Source organism: Petromyzon marinus, chromosome 5 (genome assembly GCF_048934315.1).
Source record: "Petromyzon marinus isolate PM22_M1 ecotype Great Lakes invasive population chromosome 5, UKy_Petmar_22M1.pri1.0, whole genome shotgun sequence".
NCBI lineage: Eukaryota > Metazoa > Chordata > Hyperoartia > Petromyzontiformes > Petromyzontidae > Petromyzon > Petromyzon marinus.
In genome coordinates, this window is record NC_133671.1 from 9,148,080 (window position 1) to 9,169,899 (window position 21,820).

General features: G+C 46.7%; 1 protein-coding gene across 1 annotated transcript; it reads right to left on the bottom strand.

Moving 5' to 3' along the window:
• Nucleotides 1-3,644: 3,644 nt before the first annotated feature.
• On the bottom strand, nt 3,645-16,669 carry SRM (spermidine synthase). Its single transcript, XM_032946893.2, has 8 exons — nt 16,316-16,669; nt 12,570-12,690; nt 11,223-11,315; nt 10,704-10,857; nt 9,876-9,959; nt 7,869-8,014; nt 6,411-6,533; nt 3,645-5,548 (listed from the first exon to the last, which is right to left on the bottom strand). The coding sequence occupies exons 1-8, from the start codon at nt 16,444-16,446 to the stop codon at nt 5,528-5,530; spliced, it is 873 nt and encodes a 290-aa protein (XP_032802784.1). The 5' UTR covers nt 16,447-16,669; the 3' UTR covers nt 3,645-5,527.
• Nucleotides 16,670-21,820: the final 5,151 nt, after the last annotated feature.

Sequence of the window (21,820 nt, forward strand, 5' to 3'; positions counted from 1 at the left end):
TAACTACCTCGCCTGGTGTACCGGAGGGTTGTGGGTTCGATCCCGATCCCGATCCCGATCCAGACCCTGACCTCTGTGTTTTTGGAGTTTGAATGTTCACCCTGTGCTCGCGTGGATTTTTCTCCGGGTCCTCCCGTTTTCCCCTCCACATTTAGAATCAACACCACGCGTTTAGAGTATCCGGCTGCTATAAATGTCCACAGAAGCCACTTCGTTGAGCCATCATTTGTGGCCAGATCGCTTCTGAAAAAGAGCGAATAGTTAAGTGGGCCTTATCTGCTAAAGTAAATTCGTAAATTTGAGTGATCCGAGAGCCTGAGACCAGATCATGTTGGGCAGAGAACCTCCCAAGTGAGTTGCTAATGGTGGCGATTGTGTGCAGGCTGCTTTACATTACATTGGGCCACTGGATGGGTTCCGCGGGACTCGATGGATGCCCTGGTTGCCCCCTTCATAATTGTGTTGGTAAGGATCCTTCCACATCAGGGGGAGGTCCTGCATGGTTGTTGTTGTTCTCTTTCCATTTGCTACAGCGGGTGTTGGGAATTTCAAAAGGTACTACACCATTGCTCTATTGACCTGGTCAAGGCCTAAAATTTGGGTGTTCATTCGCGCTTCCAGCATCCCCTAACATTCTATCCATTCACGATCATTACGGACCTTCGTGATGGTGAGCAAGGCCCCTGTAGAGCTGCGTTCCAGGCAGTCAAAAGCCATTTCCAATTCACCATTTGGTGTGATGGGGATGTCCTCTGCCCCCCCCCCCCCCCAAGCACTTATTTGACAGATGTTTTGCCATGGGCATCAGAAAGGTCAACTTAGCCGGAAACACGCTCCCAATTGAGCAATAAGCTCAATAACATCCGAAGCGCGCGAGACAAACGTGGGTACGTGTGGTACTTACCACACTACCCCACGGCATGTGTGCTCGGGAACAGCACTGCCATCTTTCATATGGCTAAATGGGTGGTCAGTGCCAATTGTACTCGAACACCCATTATGTACTAAAATAGCACCGATCATCTACTATAATGCTAAGATAATTCACTACTTTACAATAACTAATGTACAATGGTAATACTGTACGATAATGGTGACAATAATTATACACACTGAATGATGGCAATCCACTATAGTGCTGATACTGCAATACTGTCGTGACATCGCGGATGTCACTGTGTAGTGCCGGCTCTAGAGGCACGGCCAGGGATGTATTAACGTCGCGGGCACCACTCACACGTGGGTGCAGTACCGGCCCTAGAGGGGCTCGGTGAGCACTGACTGGCAGTGCTGGAGGACACCACGCTCTGCGTGCAGTGCCGACCCCTACAGGATAGGGTGTGAGAGTGCCGGCCATGGGAATGGGGTTACTAAGGGCCATGGCACTCTGGTTGACCCCGAAGGACGCGTGACCGGTACATTCTACACAGGGGCCCCAGGTGGGGGCTAGGGGTGGTCACGTGTCAGGGTCGAGAACCTGCTACCAACCCTCGGGCCGCAGAGCTATACCGGTCCGTGGCCTGTTAGGAACCGGGCCGCACAGCAGCAGGAGGTGAGGGCGGTGAGTCCGCACGTGAGTCCGCACGTGGCCCGCCCCCATTATTTTATTATTTACCACTTCCATCCGCGCCTCTTTCCCGCACTGCGCACTTGTCTCAGTCTCAGTGTTGGTAAGCCCACGAGCTCTAACCCCTAGTAGCCACAATGAGTAACAAACAAACGTCGCTGGAGAGCTTCTTTGAAAAGGGGGAAATACCCAATGATGAACCCTCCCCACCCCCCCGGTCCGTGAAAAAATTGTCTTCCACGAAACCGGTCCCTGGTGCCAAAAAGGTTGGGGACCGCTGTGTGTAGATGATTCTCGGTGGTCGTGGCTAAGGGCGGAGCCAGCCCCGCCACAGAGGATAAAAGCCGGGTCCCCGAGAGGGACCGGCTGCTGTTGTTCATCCTGAAGAATCTCCGTTCTACATCCGACAAGTCACCAACACGTGGACCGGGACCCAGGGTCCGGTCCGTCGTAGCTTACTCCAGTGTAATTAGAGTAGTTAGCCTGGTGGTCCACCACCATAGGTTGTTAATGTGTTAAGGGGTAGTACCCCTACTCTTTGGTTCTTTCGGTAAAGTCACGTAGGTATCAAATAATTCGCAACGTTTCGGGCGCAACAACAAGCGTCCGTCATCAACATTTGTGGCCTGATGACGAACGCTTGTGTTGTGCCCGAAACGTCGTGATTTATTTTATTTTATACCTGCGTGACTTTACCGAAAGAACCAAAGAGTATGGGATTCCTGCAGCCACGAACGCTTCAAGTCAAGGGTGGTACCCGGTGTGTTGGTTTTAATGCGTTGCCTCCCAAGAAGTGCGTCTGCGACTCAGTTTAACTCACGACACAATACAATGAACTACTGCGCAATAATAATAAACATGAACTACAATGGTCACAATGACCACTAGAATGATAATGAACTACTGAACAATAAGTGATGATGAACTACGATACACAATGATATACAAAAGCAACTGCGATGGTGAATATGATGGGCACCGCGATGGGGAGTTATCTGCCTCGCCTGGTATACAGGTCATATGGTCAATCCCGACCCGAATGCCTGTAAATTTGGAGTTTGCGTTTCTTTCCCCGTGGTTGTGGATTTTTCTCTGGGTCTTCCGGTTTTCCCCTCCACAATTATTAACACGCGTTTAGATTATTTGGCTGCTCTCAATTTCCACATAAGCCACATTATCATATTCTTGGTTCTTTCAGTAAAGTCACGTAGAAGGGAAATAATACAATAAAAATAAAACAAAATTATCACGACTTTGTTATCATTTGTGGCCTCTGAAAAAGAGCTGATAGATCAGTGGGCTTCACCTGGTAAAATAAAAATAGTTATGTTAGTTCGTACTTCAGTAGTGTACTGCATTTGTAACGACATTTATGTATTACATTGAGAAAGCTGTAGTAGAGCGGTAACAATGATGAACAAGCGAATGATTTTCTACATTGGTAGCGTTTATGACGAGCTACAATTATACATTTCGTTTTAGTGATGTGCCTGACACTGTACGCTGTCTGTAACGCTGGGTAGGCTGTGGATTTTCATGCAATTTTAAATATATTTTTTGTATTCATGAAAGACTTATTAAAATTGTAACTAATTATTAGTTTGTTTAAAAGAATAATTAATTCTCCAAAAACATACCAGCGTCGCTTTTGATAAAAGCCAAGTCCGCCCCTGTTTTTGTCTTTTCGTTTTACACACCATTATAACTATAGTTTTGGTGATCTGTGCCTAACGCCCGACAGTCAGTACACCGTGTGTAACTACAGTGATAATTCCGAGACCAGTCGCCCGAGAAAAACCGGATTCCGAACTCCACCCCACCTGGCCAGGCCCATGGGCCCTACCCTTCCCATAACCGGATTCCGAACTCCACCCCACCTGGCCAGGCCCATGGGCCCTACCCTTCCCATAGCCCGTGGGCCTACCAGGTGACGCCGCGGTCCAAGCCCAAAACCAGGCCTCACTCCCTGGGATCGATAACTGTTAAGAGATGCATGAGAAAACCAGCGCCACCGCCCCCCCCCCCACGCCCCAAAGAACAGAGCAGGTGCGATATTCACCAGAGAATGACTCCATGATGCTGACATGGTATATACTTTATTCACCCAAGACAGTGAAAGCGCTGAGTTACCTACATCTCAGCGAGCCAACATGAGATCCAATCGCCACAACAGCCAAGTACATCCCAACATCGTCAAGGGCATTGTTCCGCACGCACATAAGCAGCATCCAGGCAGGCAATACGCACAAAACTCCCCCGTATAGCCTTTAACATACTTTTGGGGCAAGTGCTGTTAGCGAGCATCTATGAAGGCCGGCACGGCATACGACGTGATGTGGCCAGTACCAAGCCTGACCGCCTTTGTCTCCCCAATGGCGATATTTATACACTGCACCAGGTACTCATTTGAGGCCGAGTCGACCTAGGGGAAAAATCCCAGGTTCAGCTAATCTGCCACTGGTGTTGGTGGCCATGAGCAGGAATCGAACTCGGGTCGATGGGTTCGTAAGTGCAGCGCACTAACCACTACGCCACCACTCCCCACATATATATACCACCACACACACCCAGAGCTTACGCCTTTCACTACTGAGACAACTTCTGTTTAAGGGCACCTATTCAGGCCGAGTGCCGCTTAGATGCTCGCTAACACATGGACACGCCCTCAAATAGATGTATGTGAACACATACACGCAGGTACACGTGCGCACACGCTTGCAGGCACACACGTTATAACAAGCTCACATTGATGCACGCACACGTTTACACACCACACAGGCGCTCACCAATACCATTAACGTCTTGTAAAAACAGATGCTCAGGTTTGAAATGTCTTCTCATTCAGTTTATCTCATTATATCCTTGTTCTACGAGTTTCTTTTTTTAACAGCGTACGAGTAATAGTTTATTTTTTAAAAAATATCACGTGACATTTTTCATGCACGGTAATCGCCATGCGATTAGCAATGGGTTTTAAAAACTCCAGCGTCATTCGAGCTCTAGAAGGGCCAAGTATTCCCACTCTCCCCGTTGCTTCTCATATCACCACAACTGCACAGATTTCGGCGTCGAGATCCAATTCTTTCGCTACCATAATTCACCGAACCGTTCATGATTCAGGTTAAGATTCAGTTCAAGAGCCAATTTTGTCTCATTCGTTTCATTAGCCTGGAGGTAACATGAGATAATTTACGCAAATGAGAAAAAAATTATTAGTGTGCCCGTGACCCTACGTCATATCAACAAATCATTACATGCCTAAGAGATAGATGTTTGTTTAGAGTTTGCAATGTAACAAAACTTTATTGAGAATTTAAGTTTTAAATAAAGGTATTTTTTTTGTTCTAATTTGATGTTTTATTCTGTAGAATTTTTCTTTCCATTAATTTGAATAATCCTGGTACCTAGACCACACACTCAAGACACACGCACATGCCTTTTAACAAGCACATGATGTTTGTGAACACAGTACATGCATTACACAGCCCTTGGCAAACGTAAAGTTTGAAAATGCACAGTACACACACACCATGTTAACGCACACACAGATGCGCACACACACAGATAGACGTGCCTTGTAAACAAACATCTTGCACACAATGTAAACACACACACACCTTAACAAATGCAATGTAAAAAACACGCACCTTGTACATGAACGGATTAAATACACACCTTGACAAATACGTAACACTCGGACGTAGTAGACGACATGCACAATCCTTGTACCCAGAAACAACAGACACAGATGCGCGCGCGCGCACACACACCTTGTACACATGATGTACACCCCTCACACGGTTCATAGACACCAGGTGCACACACTGAAACCAAGAGCAGCACAACCCAGCTCACCAGCGTCCTCGTAGGTCACTACAACCGGTTTAAAAAAATACTTAAAACATCATCGTGGTCATCATTGTCATCATCATCATGGTCATCATCATAGTCGCTACATCTTCAGTCCATTAACCCCAGTTCCTGGAAAACAAAATGAAAAAGGGAGAGGAACAGTGAATTTGTAAACAAGCATCACGCTGCTCAACATAGCCTCTTGTGAAACATTCATGCATCCGTGTCAGCTCTAGGTTCAGAGTTCAACGGCCAGATGTCACTCGTGTTGAAAATGTTGATTTTGTATGACGGAGATGAACAGTAATTAAAGCAACTAAAGACGTAGGTTTTTTGCTGCCAATTCTACAATTCATATTTGATTTTCAGTTAAGGCCACGTAATGATTTGGCCAAATTTCTGTCATAAGATCTTCTGACATTGTCAAACAAATAAAATTGTCACAGGTACAAGCACTTCACTTGAAAAGTTGTGGTTTCAGCTCATTGTAAATTTGGAAAAATAATTTTCAAGAACAAATTCAGCAATTATATACGACGTTTCACTTGAAACCGCACAAATCATTTTCAGGACAAGATCCAGGGAGTCAAAACAGTCTCCCACAGAAACACAAGCCAAACATCCTTCCTATAGCCTGAACAGACTGTTAGGGTAAGTGCTGTTAGCGAGCACCTATGAATGCTGGTATGGCACACGAGGGGGTGGGTGGCCAACACCATTCCCGGCCGCCTTTTTCTTCCTAGTGGCGACATTTACACATCGCACCAGGTACTAATTTCAGGGCGAGTTGACCAAGGGGAGGGTCCAGGACCTGTTCAGTTAATCATCAGATGTTGACCATAAGCGGGAATCAAACTCGGGTCGCCGGATTCGTAGCGCAGTGTGCTCACTGCTACACTACCGATCCCTAAACAAACAAAAAAACACCGCTGCATGCGCTCTGCCGTAAATACACACAAATACGCGCTTCTATATAGCATCTGTCAGGCACCTGTGCGCTGAACTGTGGTAGGACGAATGCAGCACGGTGCATCGTGGAGTTGTAGTAGCGTAGCTTCATAGCCACCACCTCCTCGTTCGTGAACTCCCGCAGTGGATTCCGGAAACATGTATCCTAGCAACCGCGCACCCATAGCGACAACATTACGCTTAGTGATGGGGGCAGTTATGGAGACAGGGCACAGGGTTAGAGGTAAGGGACAGTGTTAGAGATTTAAATAGCGTTAGAGAAAGGCGTCATTGTTAAGAGATAGCAGAAAGTGTTGGAGATAAGGACAGATGTAGTATTATTGCTATAAATAGCCAGTGTTTGGACAAGATTAGAGTTAGAGTCATAGGCAGCATTAGAGGTAAGGGACATTGTTGTAGATTGCAACAGCGTCAGTCTGGGGCTGTTATGAGATAGCATGAAGCTTGAAGAGATAAGGGACAGTCACAGATGATGAGCATTGTAAAAAATTGGGTCACAATGTTAGGACAACACCAGTGTTATAAATATGGGCAGTGTTGGAGACTGAGGTAATGAGAGGCAGTACTAGGGTCAAAGATACCACTATGATTATGGTAAAAAAACAGGGCTCGTATCAGTGCCCAATAATGATAATAAGCATTACGAGCGATTGTGCTAACATCAAAGATAAGGATAGCACAGTAACTGGCAGTAGTCAGAGCCATTTCAGAACTAGTGTATTGGGGTCACAAATAGGAGTAGCATTAAAGCCAGACAAATGTTATGGTAACATTCTCATGGTAATACATGTACAGCCCTATTTCTCAATCCACTGCTGGATGAAGGCTTTCTTACGCCACGTGGATCATGGGGGTTATGTGACCATACTTCACCAACGCTGGTCAGTGCAGGATAGCGAGGGTGATGGGGCATAATCATAGGTGCATAGCACATAACCGATTTTGGCGTACCACCCTCTGCTACCCACAAATTAACCTAGATGATTGACCAGCGGTGGGCTCATTGCAAAAGCAGTAGCTCCTAGTTGCACGGTTCCACGCAATGTGACAATAATAATAATGATGACGGTTCTCTCGTGTTTTAGATTGTGTACTGTGTATTTTTTGGCTTGATGTCCGATGTTTTGCTGTACATGTTGGGAGCTTCTTGAAGAAAGTAATGGAGCAACTCAAATTCTCCCTCGATTATGCAAAGTTCCTGGCTGCTGCCAATGTCCGATGTAAACCAGGCAATGTTATTTATGATGAACAGAAGCCGGTAATTTTATATAACTGAGAGAGAATACGAGCTGCCCCAAATCGTTTCCTGAAAAAGCTCGCAGCACGTGTAGTGAAGCGTCAGACACCGTGCAGCACAAAACGTAGTACAATCCATAAATACGTGAGGGAGCTATGTAGCACAACCGCGAAAAACCTACGCCGTGATAATAACAATAGTAATAACAGCCAGCGGATCGTGCACGTGTAAAAACTGACGAACCTTGTTCTTGGAGCAGAGCGTGAAACCGATCTGGCCGCACGGGTATGTAGGGATGGTGCAGTAGGCGTAGGCAACGGTGGGGAAGAGGGAGCGGCAGAACCCGGTCACTTTCTTGATCAGGGGCAGATGGATCCACTGGCACTCGCCTGCACACGAGCACACGCGCCCCCACCATGGTTAGCCTGCATAAACTAGGGTTGCTAAAAAAGCAACCTCTTGCTTAACTGATTACCGGTTTCCTAAATACAGGGACCGGTAATCGTTTTCAATAGAACGTTAATGTGGATGGCACCGAATGGCATTGCGGTTAGCGGCTATGCAAAATAAAGATGTTAACGACCCTCTCGCAAGTGGCAGGGGCACATGCCATTCGAGAGCAACTATCACTGCCGGGCCTGTATGCGTGTGCGTGGTGGGGTGGCGATGTGGCCTGCTCCACGCACGCACGCACCTCCGCTGTCCTTGTCTCCACTTTGCTTCTAGTGGCCCGTGATAAGGTCGCTCATCTGCATGCATGTATGTTAAACTTCTTTCGCACCGTGCATAGCCAGCCGTGCTAATCGGAGGTGCGGCGGCTGGAGCGGTTGTGAGTGGTATATGGGAAGGGGCCGCAGGAACACGTCGCCATGTGCCCTGCAGTCTCTGACCCTCGACCCTCAGCCCATGGCGTCTGCATTGGTTTGGGATTGACCGATAGGGTCAGCCAGTTGGGGACAGCTGCGATGGCTGGCAGGGAGCGCAGCGCGATGTGTTTGCATTGATTTAACAGACGCGTGCATTTGGCGTATATGTCAAACCATATGCATTTGGTGTGTCAAAGCATATGCTAAAAGCCAGCTGAAGGACATCACTCACAGTGTACCTGTACATATTGAGAATAACCCCCAACTGTCATTGTGAAAAGTAATGCGGATTACATGGGGAATTGTGTACGAAGGATAACATACGCGAGGGTTTTTCGGAGGGATCGTGCTGTACTGAATTTCTGCACGTGCCAGCTAAAATGAAGAACAGTTGATCAGGCAGGTACTGGACGTGTTAACCCAAATCAGTGCAACACTGTTGGGTGAAGTGTTCAAGCATGTGGCACACATCGTAGGATTGCAGCGAAAGGACCCCTAACATATCTAAAGCCAGAGGGGTGAGCCAGCAGTCAGGGGGGGCTTCAACTAAAGCTTAAACGGAAGCGGAGATGAAGGCTGCAGAGACACTGAACAAACCGGGGGGGGGGGGGGGAAATTGTCAACCACTGCCAACTTCAGCAGCAGCAATTCATCAAGCCTCACCTGAAGCGGTCACGCGCCTTTAAAACTTGGATACATTTTTTTTTACGTTGCTATACACAAAGCTATACGTAAGAAGAGTATCTGGCCAAGTAAGCAGTGTCTGGCTAGGATTGGAGTGATGGGCCAGTGGAAAGCTCAGAACTCAGGGGCAGGGCCAAGAAGCTCATGGTGGATAAATCTATATTCCGCTTTGCAGTTGGTTACAAAAAATTTGACGATGGCCCAACGAATATGCACCTTTGGGGATTGTAGCCTTGGACAGAAAAAGCGAGCCTAAGGCAAGCCTCAGGGGGATGCAGTTATGGAGTTTAGGACAATTTACAACTTGCCAATTGAGCTGCTGTTCTTTGTGGTAGCAAGTGTGAAGCCCTATTGTGATGTCGTTATGCATGAATAAACTTCAGTGGTGATCGGAAAACCCAGGACAATAGATCATGAATGTCTTATTTTCTTACAACTTGAATTTTGTCTACCGCAATATTTAAAATAGTGCATGTGTTTTTTGTGACAAGACCATGGGGTTGAGGGAAAGCCCCAGAACTCTGTACACACAAGACTGTATAAACTGTTCTGTTCCAGAACTCAACACTTATCCCCTAGTTAGCACATGCCGACCGTCTTGACCATGCACGCAGGGTGCGTAGGTCACAAGGGGGATCTTTGCCTTTGTGCGTTGCATGTGTATGAACGCGTGCACATGCGTGTGTGCGTGCGTATGCACCCTGTGTGCACAAGATGCCGCCCTCCTTTAGCGCCGTCTTCATCAGCTGGAAGTAGCTCTCCTGAAACAGTGACTCAGCTGGGCCTGAGTCAAAAGTGGGAAGGTGCACACAAAGAAACATTAAGATACACACACAAAGATCCCCCATATAGCCGTTAATAGACTGTTGGGGCACATGCTGTTAGTGAGCGCCTATGAAGGCTGGCAACAGCACACAAGGGGGTCCCCGGCTGCCTGTTTCCCCGATGCTGATGTTTACACTCTGTGTGACGTACTCATTTGAAGAGGAATCGACTTAGGAGAGGCCCAGGACCGGTTCTGATACTAGTTGCTACTGTTAGCTATGGCCGGGAATCACACTCAGGCCGCTGTGTTAATAGTAGATTGCATGAATCACTGTATTACACTCCCCATAGGTACGCACAAACTGACACACACACACTGTAAATGCGGAGACACATACAAAACAAACATGCACACACACATTTGCACCTCCTTCATATCCAATATCTTATCTATAACTGCACTTCTAACTCCAATCATTATCCCTCACCCGTTGCATACATTTCCTACTTTCTATCTGCCTGTGTCAGTGATGGGTCTGGTCATGTCAGTTGATGCGTCAATAACAGAGTTACTCCGTCGATAACTGCAAGTTACTGTGTCGGCGCTTACAGTGCCACAAGTGACCATACATTTTTTTTTATCGATGCATCTGCTGTCAGCGACTATCAGTGTTGGCAGGGGCATCAACGACCTTATCGATGACTGTCAGTGACTGACTGCGCCAGCGCTGTGGGTGGTGATGGTGTGTGCGTGCATAGGCACCGATGGGGTCACTGGAGTCGGTGATAATGACGTCAAATGAGTCCTTGTTCTCCTTCATGAACTTGAAGCCATCGCCCACGTGTAGCGATAGCTTGGGGCTCGCAAAGCCCAAGCTCATGCCCGGAAGGAAGCGCTTGCTCACTTCAATCACCTCCTGCACAAGCACAGGCATGCACATGCAACCACACACACACAAGTACATGAATAAAGATCTGCTTATGCACATGGATGTGCAATTCACACACACACACATGCGTCTGTGTGCTACTTGTGTCTACCTGGGTGAAGTGATAACGTCCCTAGATGGACTCATTTTGAAACGAATACCTGGTGCGATGTGTAATTACCACCACTGGGGAGATAAAGGCAGCTGGGCATGGTGGTGACCACCCATCCCCTCATGTGCCATGTTGGCCTTCATATGTGGTCACTAACAGCAATTGCCGCAACAGTCTGTGTAGGTTACACGAGGGATCCAAGTCTTTGATTATACGCGTGTTTATTGTGTGCGTGCATTACCTCGTCAATCTCGCACTGCACCACAGACTCAACAGCTGGGTGTTTGATGACCTCACGCAGAACTCCGCCATCGCCTCCTCCGATGATCAGCACCTGTCACGTCGTGCAAGAGGCTGTGTCAGAGAGGCTGCATGTTATAATAAGGGGGCACCACGGTGGCTAGAAGATGTTAACTACCTCGCCTGGTATACAGGAGGTCGTGGGTTCGATCTCGACCCTGACACCTGTATATTTGGAGTTTACATGTTCTCCCAGTGGTCGCGTGGATTTTTCTCCACGTCCTCCGGTTTTTCCCTCCACATTTAAAAACATGCGTATAGAGTGTTTGGCTGCTATACATTTTCACATAAGCCACTTCGTTGAGCTATAGTTTGTGGCCAGGTTACTTTAAAAAAATGGCTATATAGCTCAGTGTGCCTTACCTGGTAAAATAAAAACATTATTGAGTTTAGTTTTAGTTTAGAACACTCATAATGGCCATGTGAGAGAAATTAGATAGCACAGTTGAGATCCAGAGTTCCAGTCTCTTGGTATGACTGAGACTAGGCTAGTAACTCAAAGGTGTGTATGTACACGTATTGCGGGTAGCGGTGGCATAGTGGTTATCGTACTGCACTACGAACCCGGCGACCCGAGTTTGATTCCTAGCCTCAGATGATGTCAGTGGAAACAGATATAAATACAGGTTCTTAGGAAACCCACAATCGAATCAACCTTAAAATTGTACCTGGTGCAGTGTGAAAACAGCTCTGGGGAGACAGGCTGCCAGGCATGGTAGTGGCCACATTATCCTCTTGTACTTGGCAAGAGACTTAATTAGGTGTGCAATTAAGGCTGTACAGGTAATATTTGTCTTTGTGAATGCATGTGCATCATGTGCCGGTATGTGAATGAGTATGACTGGAAGCATGACGCTAGCCACACAACCCGTACATGGTGTTAGCTTTTATAGGTGCTCACTAACAGCACTTGCCAGAGCAACTGAAAGGCTCTTTGGCGGATCTGTGTTTGGCTGTGCACGCGCGTACATGTGTGTGCGAGGGGAGCGGTGGTGTAGCGGTTAACATGCTACGAACCCAGCGACCAGAGTTCGAATCCCGCTCACGGCCAACACCACTGACAATTATCTGAACCGGTCCTGGGCCTCCCCTACGTCGACTCAGCCTCAAATAAATACCTGGTGCGGTGTGTAAACAATGCTACGGAGGAGGCAAAGGCGGCTGGGCATGGTGTAGGCCACCCACTCCCTCGCGTACCGTGCCGGCCTTCGTAGGTGCTCGTGAACAGCACTCACTCTTGCAGTCTGTAAAGGCATCACGGGGGATGTGTCTCTGTGTGTAAACGTACCCGCTTGGGGTCAGGGTGCGAGTTGAGGGGCAGAAGAGCGATCATCTCCTGGTAGGCGAACTCATCGCGCTCCGTGCACTGGATGCAGCCGTCGAGAACCAGCACCGTCCCATACGACTTACTGAGGGCAACAACGCAAGATTGTTCCAGTCAACCGTCGCTACACGAAGTCAACCGTCACTACATTTTGTCGCCATAGGCAGTCACCCTCTTAATATCGGAGCACAGACAACCATCACTACCCAATTATCCACCACTCCACAAGCTCCACTATCAACACGACAATTAACTATAATTGTGTTGCTTATCGCTGTCAGGTCAAACATAATCACTGTTCCGCCAGAAAAGCCACACTCGCCTACGTCAACCAAAACATCTATTGTTTCTATATTAATCGTTTTAATTATACTGTATATATTTCATAAGTAAAAATGTAACACGACCATCCTTAACACAAGTTGACTATATGTTTTCTCTTTAGTCTGCAGGATAAGTTTGTTTTGAATGTTTTTGTCTGCTTCTTTTAAATAGTAAAGGAGGCACACACTCAATATTATGCATACTGTTCTGGACAAATGTATAGCCTGGTATCTGCCACAAGTACGTGGAATTTCCAAGACTGGCTTTAGGGCACCGAACATAAATTGGCACCTTCCACCCAGCACCCCACCCTAATTTGTTGACTCCTATTATTGTCAGCAATATACATTTTGAATGCACACACTTGGCATCGAGTCGTGTGCTTTTTTTAAAATGTAATGAACAGCAGGCAAGCCTGGCAGTTGCGTAATGCGGTGCATTTTAAGCACGCCATGTGCATAGCTGACAGTCCCACAGAACCGGTTGCTCACATTACTTATTAATAACACGACTGTGATTCAGATTAATTCCAGCAGTGAGTGAAAACTCGTATTGTGGCATTGACAACGCAGAGGAACCAGCCCCACCACCACTTAAGATTAATTATGCGTATTCCGTCCATAGACTCCAGTTAGACACTGTCCAAAGTCTCAAGTATCTACAGATTATATTGTTAGAGAGATTACAGTATATCCAGACTAGTATTAGACACCGTCTTAACACTCCAGTGTCTGCGGACTAAGTGTTAGCATTTGCCTGTCAGAGGAATATGGGATTTTAACTGTGCCATTGTGGCTACTTGGTGGGCAGCAGAGATCATTGATTGCAGCAATATCCAAAGTCTCTTATCTACAGACAATACTGTCAGACACCGTCTGCAGACTCTTTCTCTATACTCATGGTAGGGCAGCCTGTGATCCAGCACAGGCTAGGATTGGTCCCAAGAGTAGATTCGTTAAACTCTCAAACACGTTGGGCTGACATGGTCAGCAAGCACTGCAACTGGGTTCATAAACCTACTGGTGCAGACCTTCGAGCGTAATTCCCTCGTGTTCGTGGTTTTTTTTTCCCGGAATCTACGGTTCCTCCAGATGCTAAGCACTCATTAGCATACTTGATCCAAAAATTACTTTAATTATCCGGGCTTTCGTGGGTAATTTACAGCCAATTATCACTGATTATAGCAATACGATATACTGCGTTATCTCTGATATTCTTCAAGACAGTTCACATACCTGTTCTTTTTTCAACTCAAGTCTCTACTCACTGTAACGTCATACTAAATTTAGTTCAGTCTACAGATTAAATTCCACCAAACGCAGCGTATAGGATGCAACTATAAAACATTCTTAGTTGTGCAATATTCCTTAAGGCCCCGTACTCGTCCTTCTCTGCAGCAGAAACGCTTTTACTTTGCTTGCGGTGCTTTACGCAGCACGGACTCTCCCCCCCCCCCCCCCCTTGTAAAATAAGCCGGGCAACTGGTTAAACGGGATCACCCGCGTAGCAAACCAAAAGAATTCGGAGAGAAACAAAAACTTCTCTACAGCCAGTCCACACAGTGAGATATAAAAAAAAACAGGTTAAAGGAAGGCCGTAATTATAATATATATTGAGGGGGGACACCCCCCCCCCCCCCAATATTTAAATATGCTCAAAATGCCCCCCCCCCCAATATATTGCTATAAAATAGATTTCTGTTGATATGATTGTGGTTATGGTTGTACTTTATTAATCCCTAATCTCTACACATTACATACGATGAAACAATAAAAGGTAAAAAAACAGAGCAATGTAATACAATAACACTATTAGACATTACGGTAAAAATAAAAAACCCATCCCGTGTATTAGTGAATTCTCTAAATATTTTAGGCATGAAATGAGTTTTCAAATTTAGATTTATTTATTTTTCTGGGAGGGGGGGGGGTCCCCCAGACCCCCTGGAAGATTTGCCCCCCCACCCCACCCCAATGTTGACTCCATGGCTACGGCCTTGGGTTAAAGACAACTACAGTAGTTATACTAGTGTCCACGCTCTGGCTCCCAGCCCGGCTTGGCACGAGGCTTGGTGGCGAGAGGGGAGTGGGGACATGATGAAGACGCCACTGACAAACACGTGGCGACATGATGCTGAATGGGGCCAGGGCGGGGAGGGGGTGCCTAGATGGGTCTAGAATTAGTTATATGCGTAACATCGCCGAAATGTTTGATACTGCACCTTATATATACGTGGAAACAAGACGAGAGGAACTCCTACAGTCGCGTGTACGTTTGAAACGCAAATGGGTAACGAGGTTTTTTTTAATTAAATTGTACCGTTCAACACTTGTTACAAATCGGTAGCGTGTCTACTCTCACTGTGAGACTTCTACAGTATAAAAAACAACGGCATGTCGAGCTCTCAACCCAGCCTCCTCTTCTCCTCTCTCCCCCACGTTTAACTGAACTTTAATTTCCCTTCCACCTTTTTTAAAAAAAATTTCACGACCTTCACTGCCTTCACGGACAAGCCTCGCGCGTCCGTCCGCCGATCACAACTCCACATCGCACGACCGCGAGCAGACAAACATGATGCCTTGAATAAAGGCGTCAGTTTTTGTGCCACTTAAAAGGGGTAAAACCTATTTCCTATATCAATTGGTGCTGTTGGCATTCACATTCATCGCCACGTTTCGGGAGCCTCATCCCTGTGGCTCGCTGCTGCTGTAGCAGTGCCACGCATCCTTTGCCACGTAACCCCTCAAACCCCCTCTCCATTAGGTCGTAACTTTATTTTATTTTTTAAAAGGGGAGGGGGGAGTACGTTTCACTCCGTATGTACACGCACGTACTTGCTGGTCGTGGGGGTTATTTGACCATACTTCACCGAGCCGGTCGTGCGCGGGCTAAAGGCACAGGCATGGTATATAATAGGGCAGCATAGCGGGCACTTGACAACAATAGATTATCTTGTTTTGTTTTTTACTGCTGCTGCTGCTTCTGCACTGCCCTTTGCCGTCCACAACGGCCGCGCCTGACAGCCGCGCCTGGCGTGCGGGGCGTGCCGCTCACTCGTCAAAGTGCTAACCCGGGATAAAAACAAAACAACCCCGCTGAGCTTGCGAGATCGGGAGCATTGCGGGGTGATTTTACGATGGGGTCGAGTTAGTTTGGCAGGGCGGAGAGGAGAAAGTAACAACAGAGTTTTGTGGGGGGGGGGGGGGTGGGGGGGGCCGGTATCGCGCTCCGGCACGGCCGGCGTGGGAGGCCCCCTCGGCCGGCGGGAAATCTATCCGAGCACCGGCGAACCGCTAGGCCGCGCCGCGTTAAACCGGGGACACTCGCCACCACCCCCCTCTCCCGAGCCGGTCACGCATCCACGCACGCAACCCAGGGGCACGCACCTCCTGAAGACGAGGATGTCCTGGTACTTGGAGCGGGCGCTGTGCAGGACCTCCTCGACCTGTAGCGAGAGCGCCTGGCCCGGCCACAGGCTGCTCGTCTCCGTGAACCATCCGTCCCTGATCGCGTCCATCGCCGCCGCGGAGCCGCGAGGGGGCAGCAGCTCGCAACGCGATCGATTTTATCGGTCGAGCTTTTCGTTCTCTTAACACGCCTGCCTCTTCCTGAAGAGGAAGTGAGCGAGATGGAGAGATGGAGAGGGAGATGGAGAGAGATGAAGTCTCTCTTTACTTCGGTTCGCGTGCCTCCTCATCTTCCAGAGGACGTCTTTGTGTTTTTTAAGTTACCTCTACCTCTTCCGGAAGAAGAGCTCTGCTCTCTTTGGTGACCGTGCTTCTTTATCTTCCAGAAGACGTCTTTGGGTTTTTTTTTAAAGTTACCTCTTCCGGAAGAAGCGCTCTGCTCTCTTTGGTGACCGTGCTTCTTCATCTTCCAGAAGACGTCTTTGGGTTTTTTTTAAGTTACCTCTACCTCTTCCGGAAGAAGCACTCTGCTCTCTTTGGTGACCGTGCTTCTTCATCTTCCAGAAGACGTCTTTGTGTTTTTTTTAAGTTACCTCTACCACTTCTGGAAGAAGCGCTCTGCTCTTTGGTTACCTCTAGATTTGAAGTTTTCCTGACTGCAATGATCCACATACTCTTTGGTCCTTTCGGTAAAAATAATGTTAATCAAATCACGACGTTTCGGAGGCAACACAAGCTTCCGTCATCAGGTGTAACTAGCACAGCAAAATTACCGATGACGGAAGCTTGTGTTGCCTCCGAAACGTCGTGATTTGATTAACTTTATTGTTATTTGTACCTACGTGACTTTACCGAAAGAACCAAAGAGTATGTCTTTGGTTACCGGCCATCTTCATCTTCCAGAAGTCTTACATCTTGACTTAAAGCTTCCGTGACTGCAGGAATTCATATTATTTTGGTCTTTCGGTAAAGTCACGTAGATAGGTTCGAAATAATAAAATAAACAAAAAACTTTGACGTTTCGATCACAACACAAGCGATCGTCATCAGGAGGAAAAAGGGGGGAAGCTACTGATGACAAATTTCTTACATTGACATGCTAATCTCTCACAATACAATGGCCACCCCCACAGCTTCGTTTGTCAAGATTTACCCGATCTTACATTTACATACAAATTTAATCTCTAGCCCCGCCCACTGACCCTTGGGCTACGCCCATCTAAAATCTGTATAACTCCCGGCCTTTGCAGCACTCCCGACATATTCTTTCCTGCCTCAGCAGCTCTCCCTGCTATATTTTTCACCTGATGACGATTGCTTGTGTTGCAATCGAAATGTGATATGTTTTTTTAAAGGTTTAAAATGGGAATAGCCGAAGTGTCAGAATGAAGTGGGCGGGGTATTAAAAGGAGATGGTTATGTTAACGTGAGAAATTAACATGTTCATGCAAATTCGGAGAGCAGCAGCCACGGCGAGGCTGGTGAGCGGAGGTGGTTATGTTAATGTGATAAATTAACATGTTAATGTAAAGTCCTGGAGGACTTTTTGGTACGCCCAATGCAGGGGAGACACCGCAAGAATCGTATTGCATGTCCCATCATTAGTAAAAATATAACTAACATCGGCAGGTGACAAGATCGAAACCTCACAGCCAGTTATGACTTAAACTGGATGATGACATCCTTCCAATGATTGCTGAGTTTGTACCCATCCTCTCGGTTGAAATTGTGTCTGTATATATGGATGGCTTCATGAACGAATCTGTGTTGATAGCCAGTGGGCTTACAAAGTGTCTTCGTCTATGAGAAATCCATTTCGTGTAAGCCAACCGCATTACAACAATGATCAGCCATGGCTGAAGTGTTGGTCCTCCCGTATTTCAAATCTGCCTTATGCTCATGAACACGGTCCGAGACATGTCGCTTAGTTTCCCCAATTTAACTACTGCCGCAGACACAGCTTCATTTGTAAACGCAAGGATATTGCATGTCAGGGATCCTATCCTTCACAGATGGGATCAGATCACAAATGTTATGTACTGTGTTAAATCGAACCTGGATCTTGTGTTTGCTAATGATATTGGAAATCTTTTTGGTGACTCTTGCTATGTATGGCAAGGTGATGATCTTGATTGGGTCCTGTTGTATATGTAGGTTATAAAAATTTGATGTAAATAATGGAAATTTAATTAAATTTAAAATGTGCATAATTTATTCTAAATTAAGTTAATTAGTGTAATTATGCACATACATTATGCTAATTCGAGAGATAATCTTATTTAGTCTGTGCGAGTGGGTGTGGTTATGATAATGCAGGTCGTTATGATCATTAGGTCCAGCCTCGGTGACGAAGGTTGGTTATTAATTGGAATAACGCAATTAATCGTATGCAGTTCTGTAGGTGCTGTGAGCATGAACGAGAGAGAGTTAACTCGGCTCCGTTGTTTAACGTTTATTGATTATGTGTGTTAGTGTACTTATGATAGGTCCCCCAGAGTTCAGATCTCAATCGCAGAACAATTATTATGCAGAATCACGGAAAGAATAACACACAACCTTTCTGCTGTAATCAATTTATTTTCAAGCTAAACTTTAATTTTTGGATAATATGAGAACTCTCAATCTCAGAATTTCAACACAGCATTAACACGGTAACCATCACGATTGCGTTGTTTCACTTCGATAACGGCACCTGTGGTTAATTCCCGACGCGTAACGCAATTAATCGGTTGTTGAGAGAGATATTAAAACATGCATACTATTCTACCAAACCCTTAACTCTACCATATGCTAATTCGTATGGTTGAATTGTTACACAACACAGCACTCGGTCATTGATCATACGCGACCCTTAATGCACATTCTTGTCACGTTGTTAACCAGTAGGACGATTGATTATTATGCAACTCAATGACATATGAAAAGACACTCAAACCATTATTATTCCGAAAGGCACAAATATGCGTTCATATTTTCGTCATGTTCGTTCATGGATACCAGCAAGATTATGCAATAAAAAAACGAACGACTCAAATACTCCCAAGTGACCATATCCACGCAATGTTTTCCTTTGAGATTCTTATCTTTGACCAATCTTTTTATTAATTGTGTCCGGATCCCTGACAGGGAAACCGGTTGAACACGCTATTCACCCCCCCCCCCCCCCCCCCCCCCCGTGAGCGGCGCTCCGTGGTGAAGGTGCCAAGAATTAGTCCGTATTGATGGATCAGTTGGTAACTTATGCGATTAGAAATATAGCCCCAACAAAATATTAACGAGGAAAATTACGAACACTCTTATAAACGACGGATTGTTCACTCGGTCGTTGCGATGCTCTCACAGTCACGGATGGTTTACTGACTTGAGGTTCTAGGCTTTTGTTAATGACCCGTGTGTGTGTTGAGTGGTATGAATGATGAAAGAGTAGGGCAATGTTCGGAATCGATTCTTTGCGTCAAGCAGACGTCTGGTTTGTCGTGTAGTGCGGGGCAGTGTGCATCATAGGTATTAGTTAATTCTCCTTTCAATTGTTGGTTCGGACTCGGCTGACGTCGGTTGACGAGTTGACAGGTTGATACGTTGTTGTAGTTGCGATGACCCGTCCGGTAGATGGCGCTAGGAGCTCGTAGCTCGCAGCGGCGCGGTTATTGATGAAGTTGCTTGCCGTGGGCGCCCCCTCCGTCGGTAGATCATGCTCGCAGTACGTCTGCGACCAGCTGGCACGCTGGTGCGCCGTCGTCGGCGCGGTTGTAGATTGCAGGCTCACGATTCGCTCGCGGTGGCGCTGGCCGCCAACAGCGGGCAGCGTGTCGCCAATTTGGCGAGTTTGTAGAGGCGTCTCCGGCGTCGGTGGTGGCTGGTCTTCTGCTGAGATGAGTTGAGTTGGTCTTCTGCTGAGATGAGTTGAGCTGGTCTTATGCTGAGATGAGTTGAGCTGGTCTTCTGCTGAGATGAGTTGAGCTGGTCTTCTGCTGAGATGAGTTGAGCTGGTCTTCTGCTGAGATGAGTTGAGCTGGTCTTCTGCTGAGATGAGTTGAGCTGGTCTTCTGCTGAGATGAGTTGAGCTGGTCTTCTGCTGAGATGAGTTGAGCTGGTCTTCTGCTGAGATGAGTTGAGCTGGTCTTCTGCTGAGATGAGTTGAGTTGGCCTTCTGCTGAGATGAGTTGAGCTGGTCTTCTGCTGAGATGAGTTGAGCTGGTCTTCTGCTGAGATGAGTTGAGCTGGTCTTCTGCTGAGATGAGTTGAGCTGGTCTTCTGCTGAGATGAGTTGAGCTGGTCTTCTGCTGAGATGAGTTGAGTTGGTCTTCTGCTGAGATGAGTTGAGCTGGTCTTCTGCTCAGATGAGTTGAGCTGGTCTTCTGCTGAGATGAGTCTTCTGTTGAGCTGGCCCCGCGGGCTGATGAGTTGAATTCAATGATGGAGCGCTCTATTTTTATGCCAAAATCTCTCCTCTTAGCTCCTCCTCACGAGGCGGAGCTACCTTTGATCTGGTTGTGTGTCGGTGGTGGGGGTTCGTGTGTCAGTGTGTATGTTTGCGTGTGTCAGTTATGACATGGTTCTGTTCGGGTCTTCCTCAAGCCATAAAACATCAAGGGAAACAGACGCTTCGATTCATCTCGAAGGCGTCTGTATGTCTACGCTGTCTATCCGGAGGGAGGGGCGGGTTCCCCCCCTTGTGCAAGTTTCCGACGTACAAAGAAATGGTTAGTTTTTAAAGTTTAACATTCCTCATCACAGTTGGTATCGTACCATACACAGTTATGATCCTGCCTGTGATTCAGGGTATTTGATTTTATTTTCAAGTGAAGATGCCCTCTCGAGCGTATGCATATTTTATCACGTGTTGTGGGGAGAGACAAAGGTGGCTGGGATCTTTCTATCTCTCTATAACTTGAGTTAACATCGCTCAAATATCATTTCGATTTTATATTCAACCAGTTTTATCCACCCCGTTATCTTGGCTCTTATTCAGTTTTATTAATTTTCGTCATTCTGTGTGTCTTATCATCATATAAATGTATTGCGATTTCTTTAACTTAAAGTTTGCTCGCCTGGCTTTGCAGCCAGTGACTTGTCTGCTCGTGGTTGCGTTGTGGGGTGGGGCCATTATTAAGTCCCGTGTGTGTGTGTGCAGATGGCCCTTGTGATAATAATCCCTTTGTTCTGGCGTGAAATTCCTTTCTCGCGCTCTGCGGGAGAGACAAAGGCGGTCGGGAGTACCTCTCTCTGGCTGCTTTCGGTTTAATGTTTCTCAAATACCATTTGGTCTTATGTTCACCAAGGCTCGTGATTTGTAACTCCGTCCTCCCGACGCACCTCTCGGGTTATACCCAGGTTTGCGTTGTTACGATGAAGTTATTATTTATTTTATAATAAAGATGTTTATCCTGAGTTTAAGAGGTCCGTTTCTTGATTGTTGGAATCCATATCCCTTGGTTCTGTAAGGTTATGTAACGCCTAGATATACTGTAATTTAAGATAAAT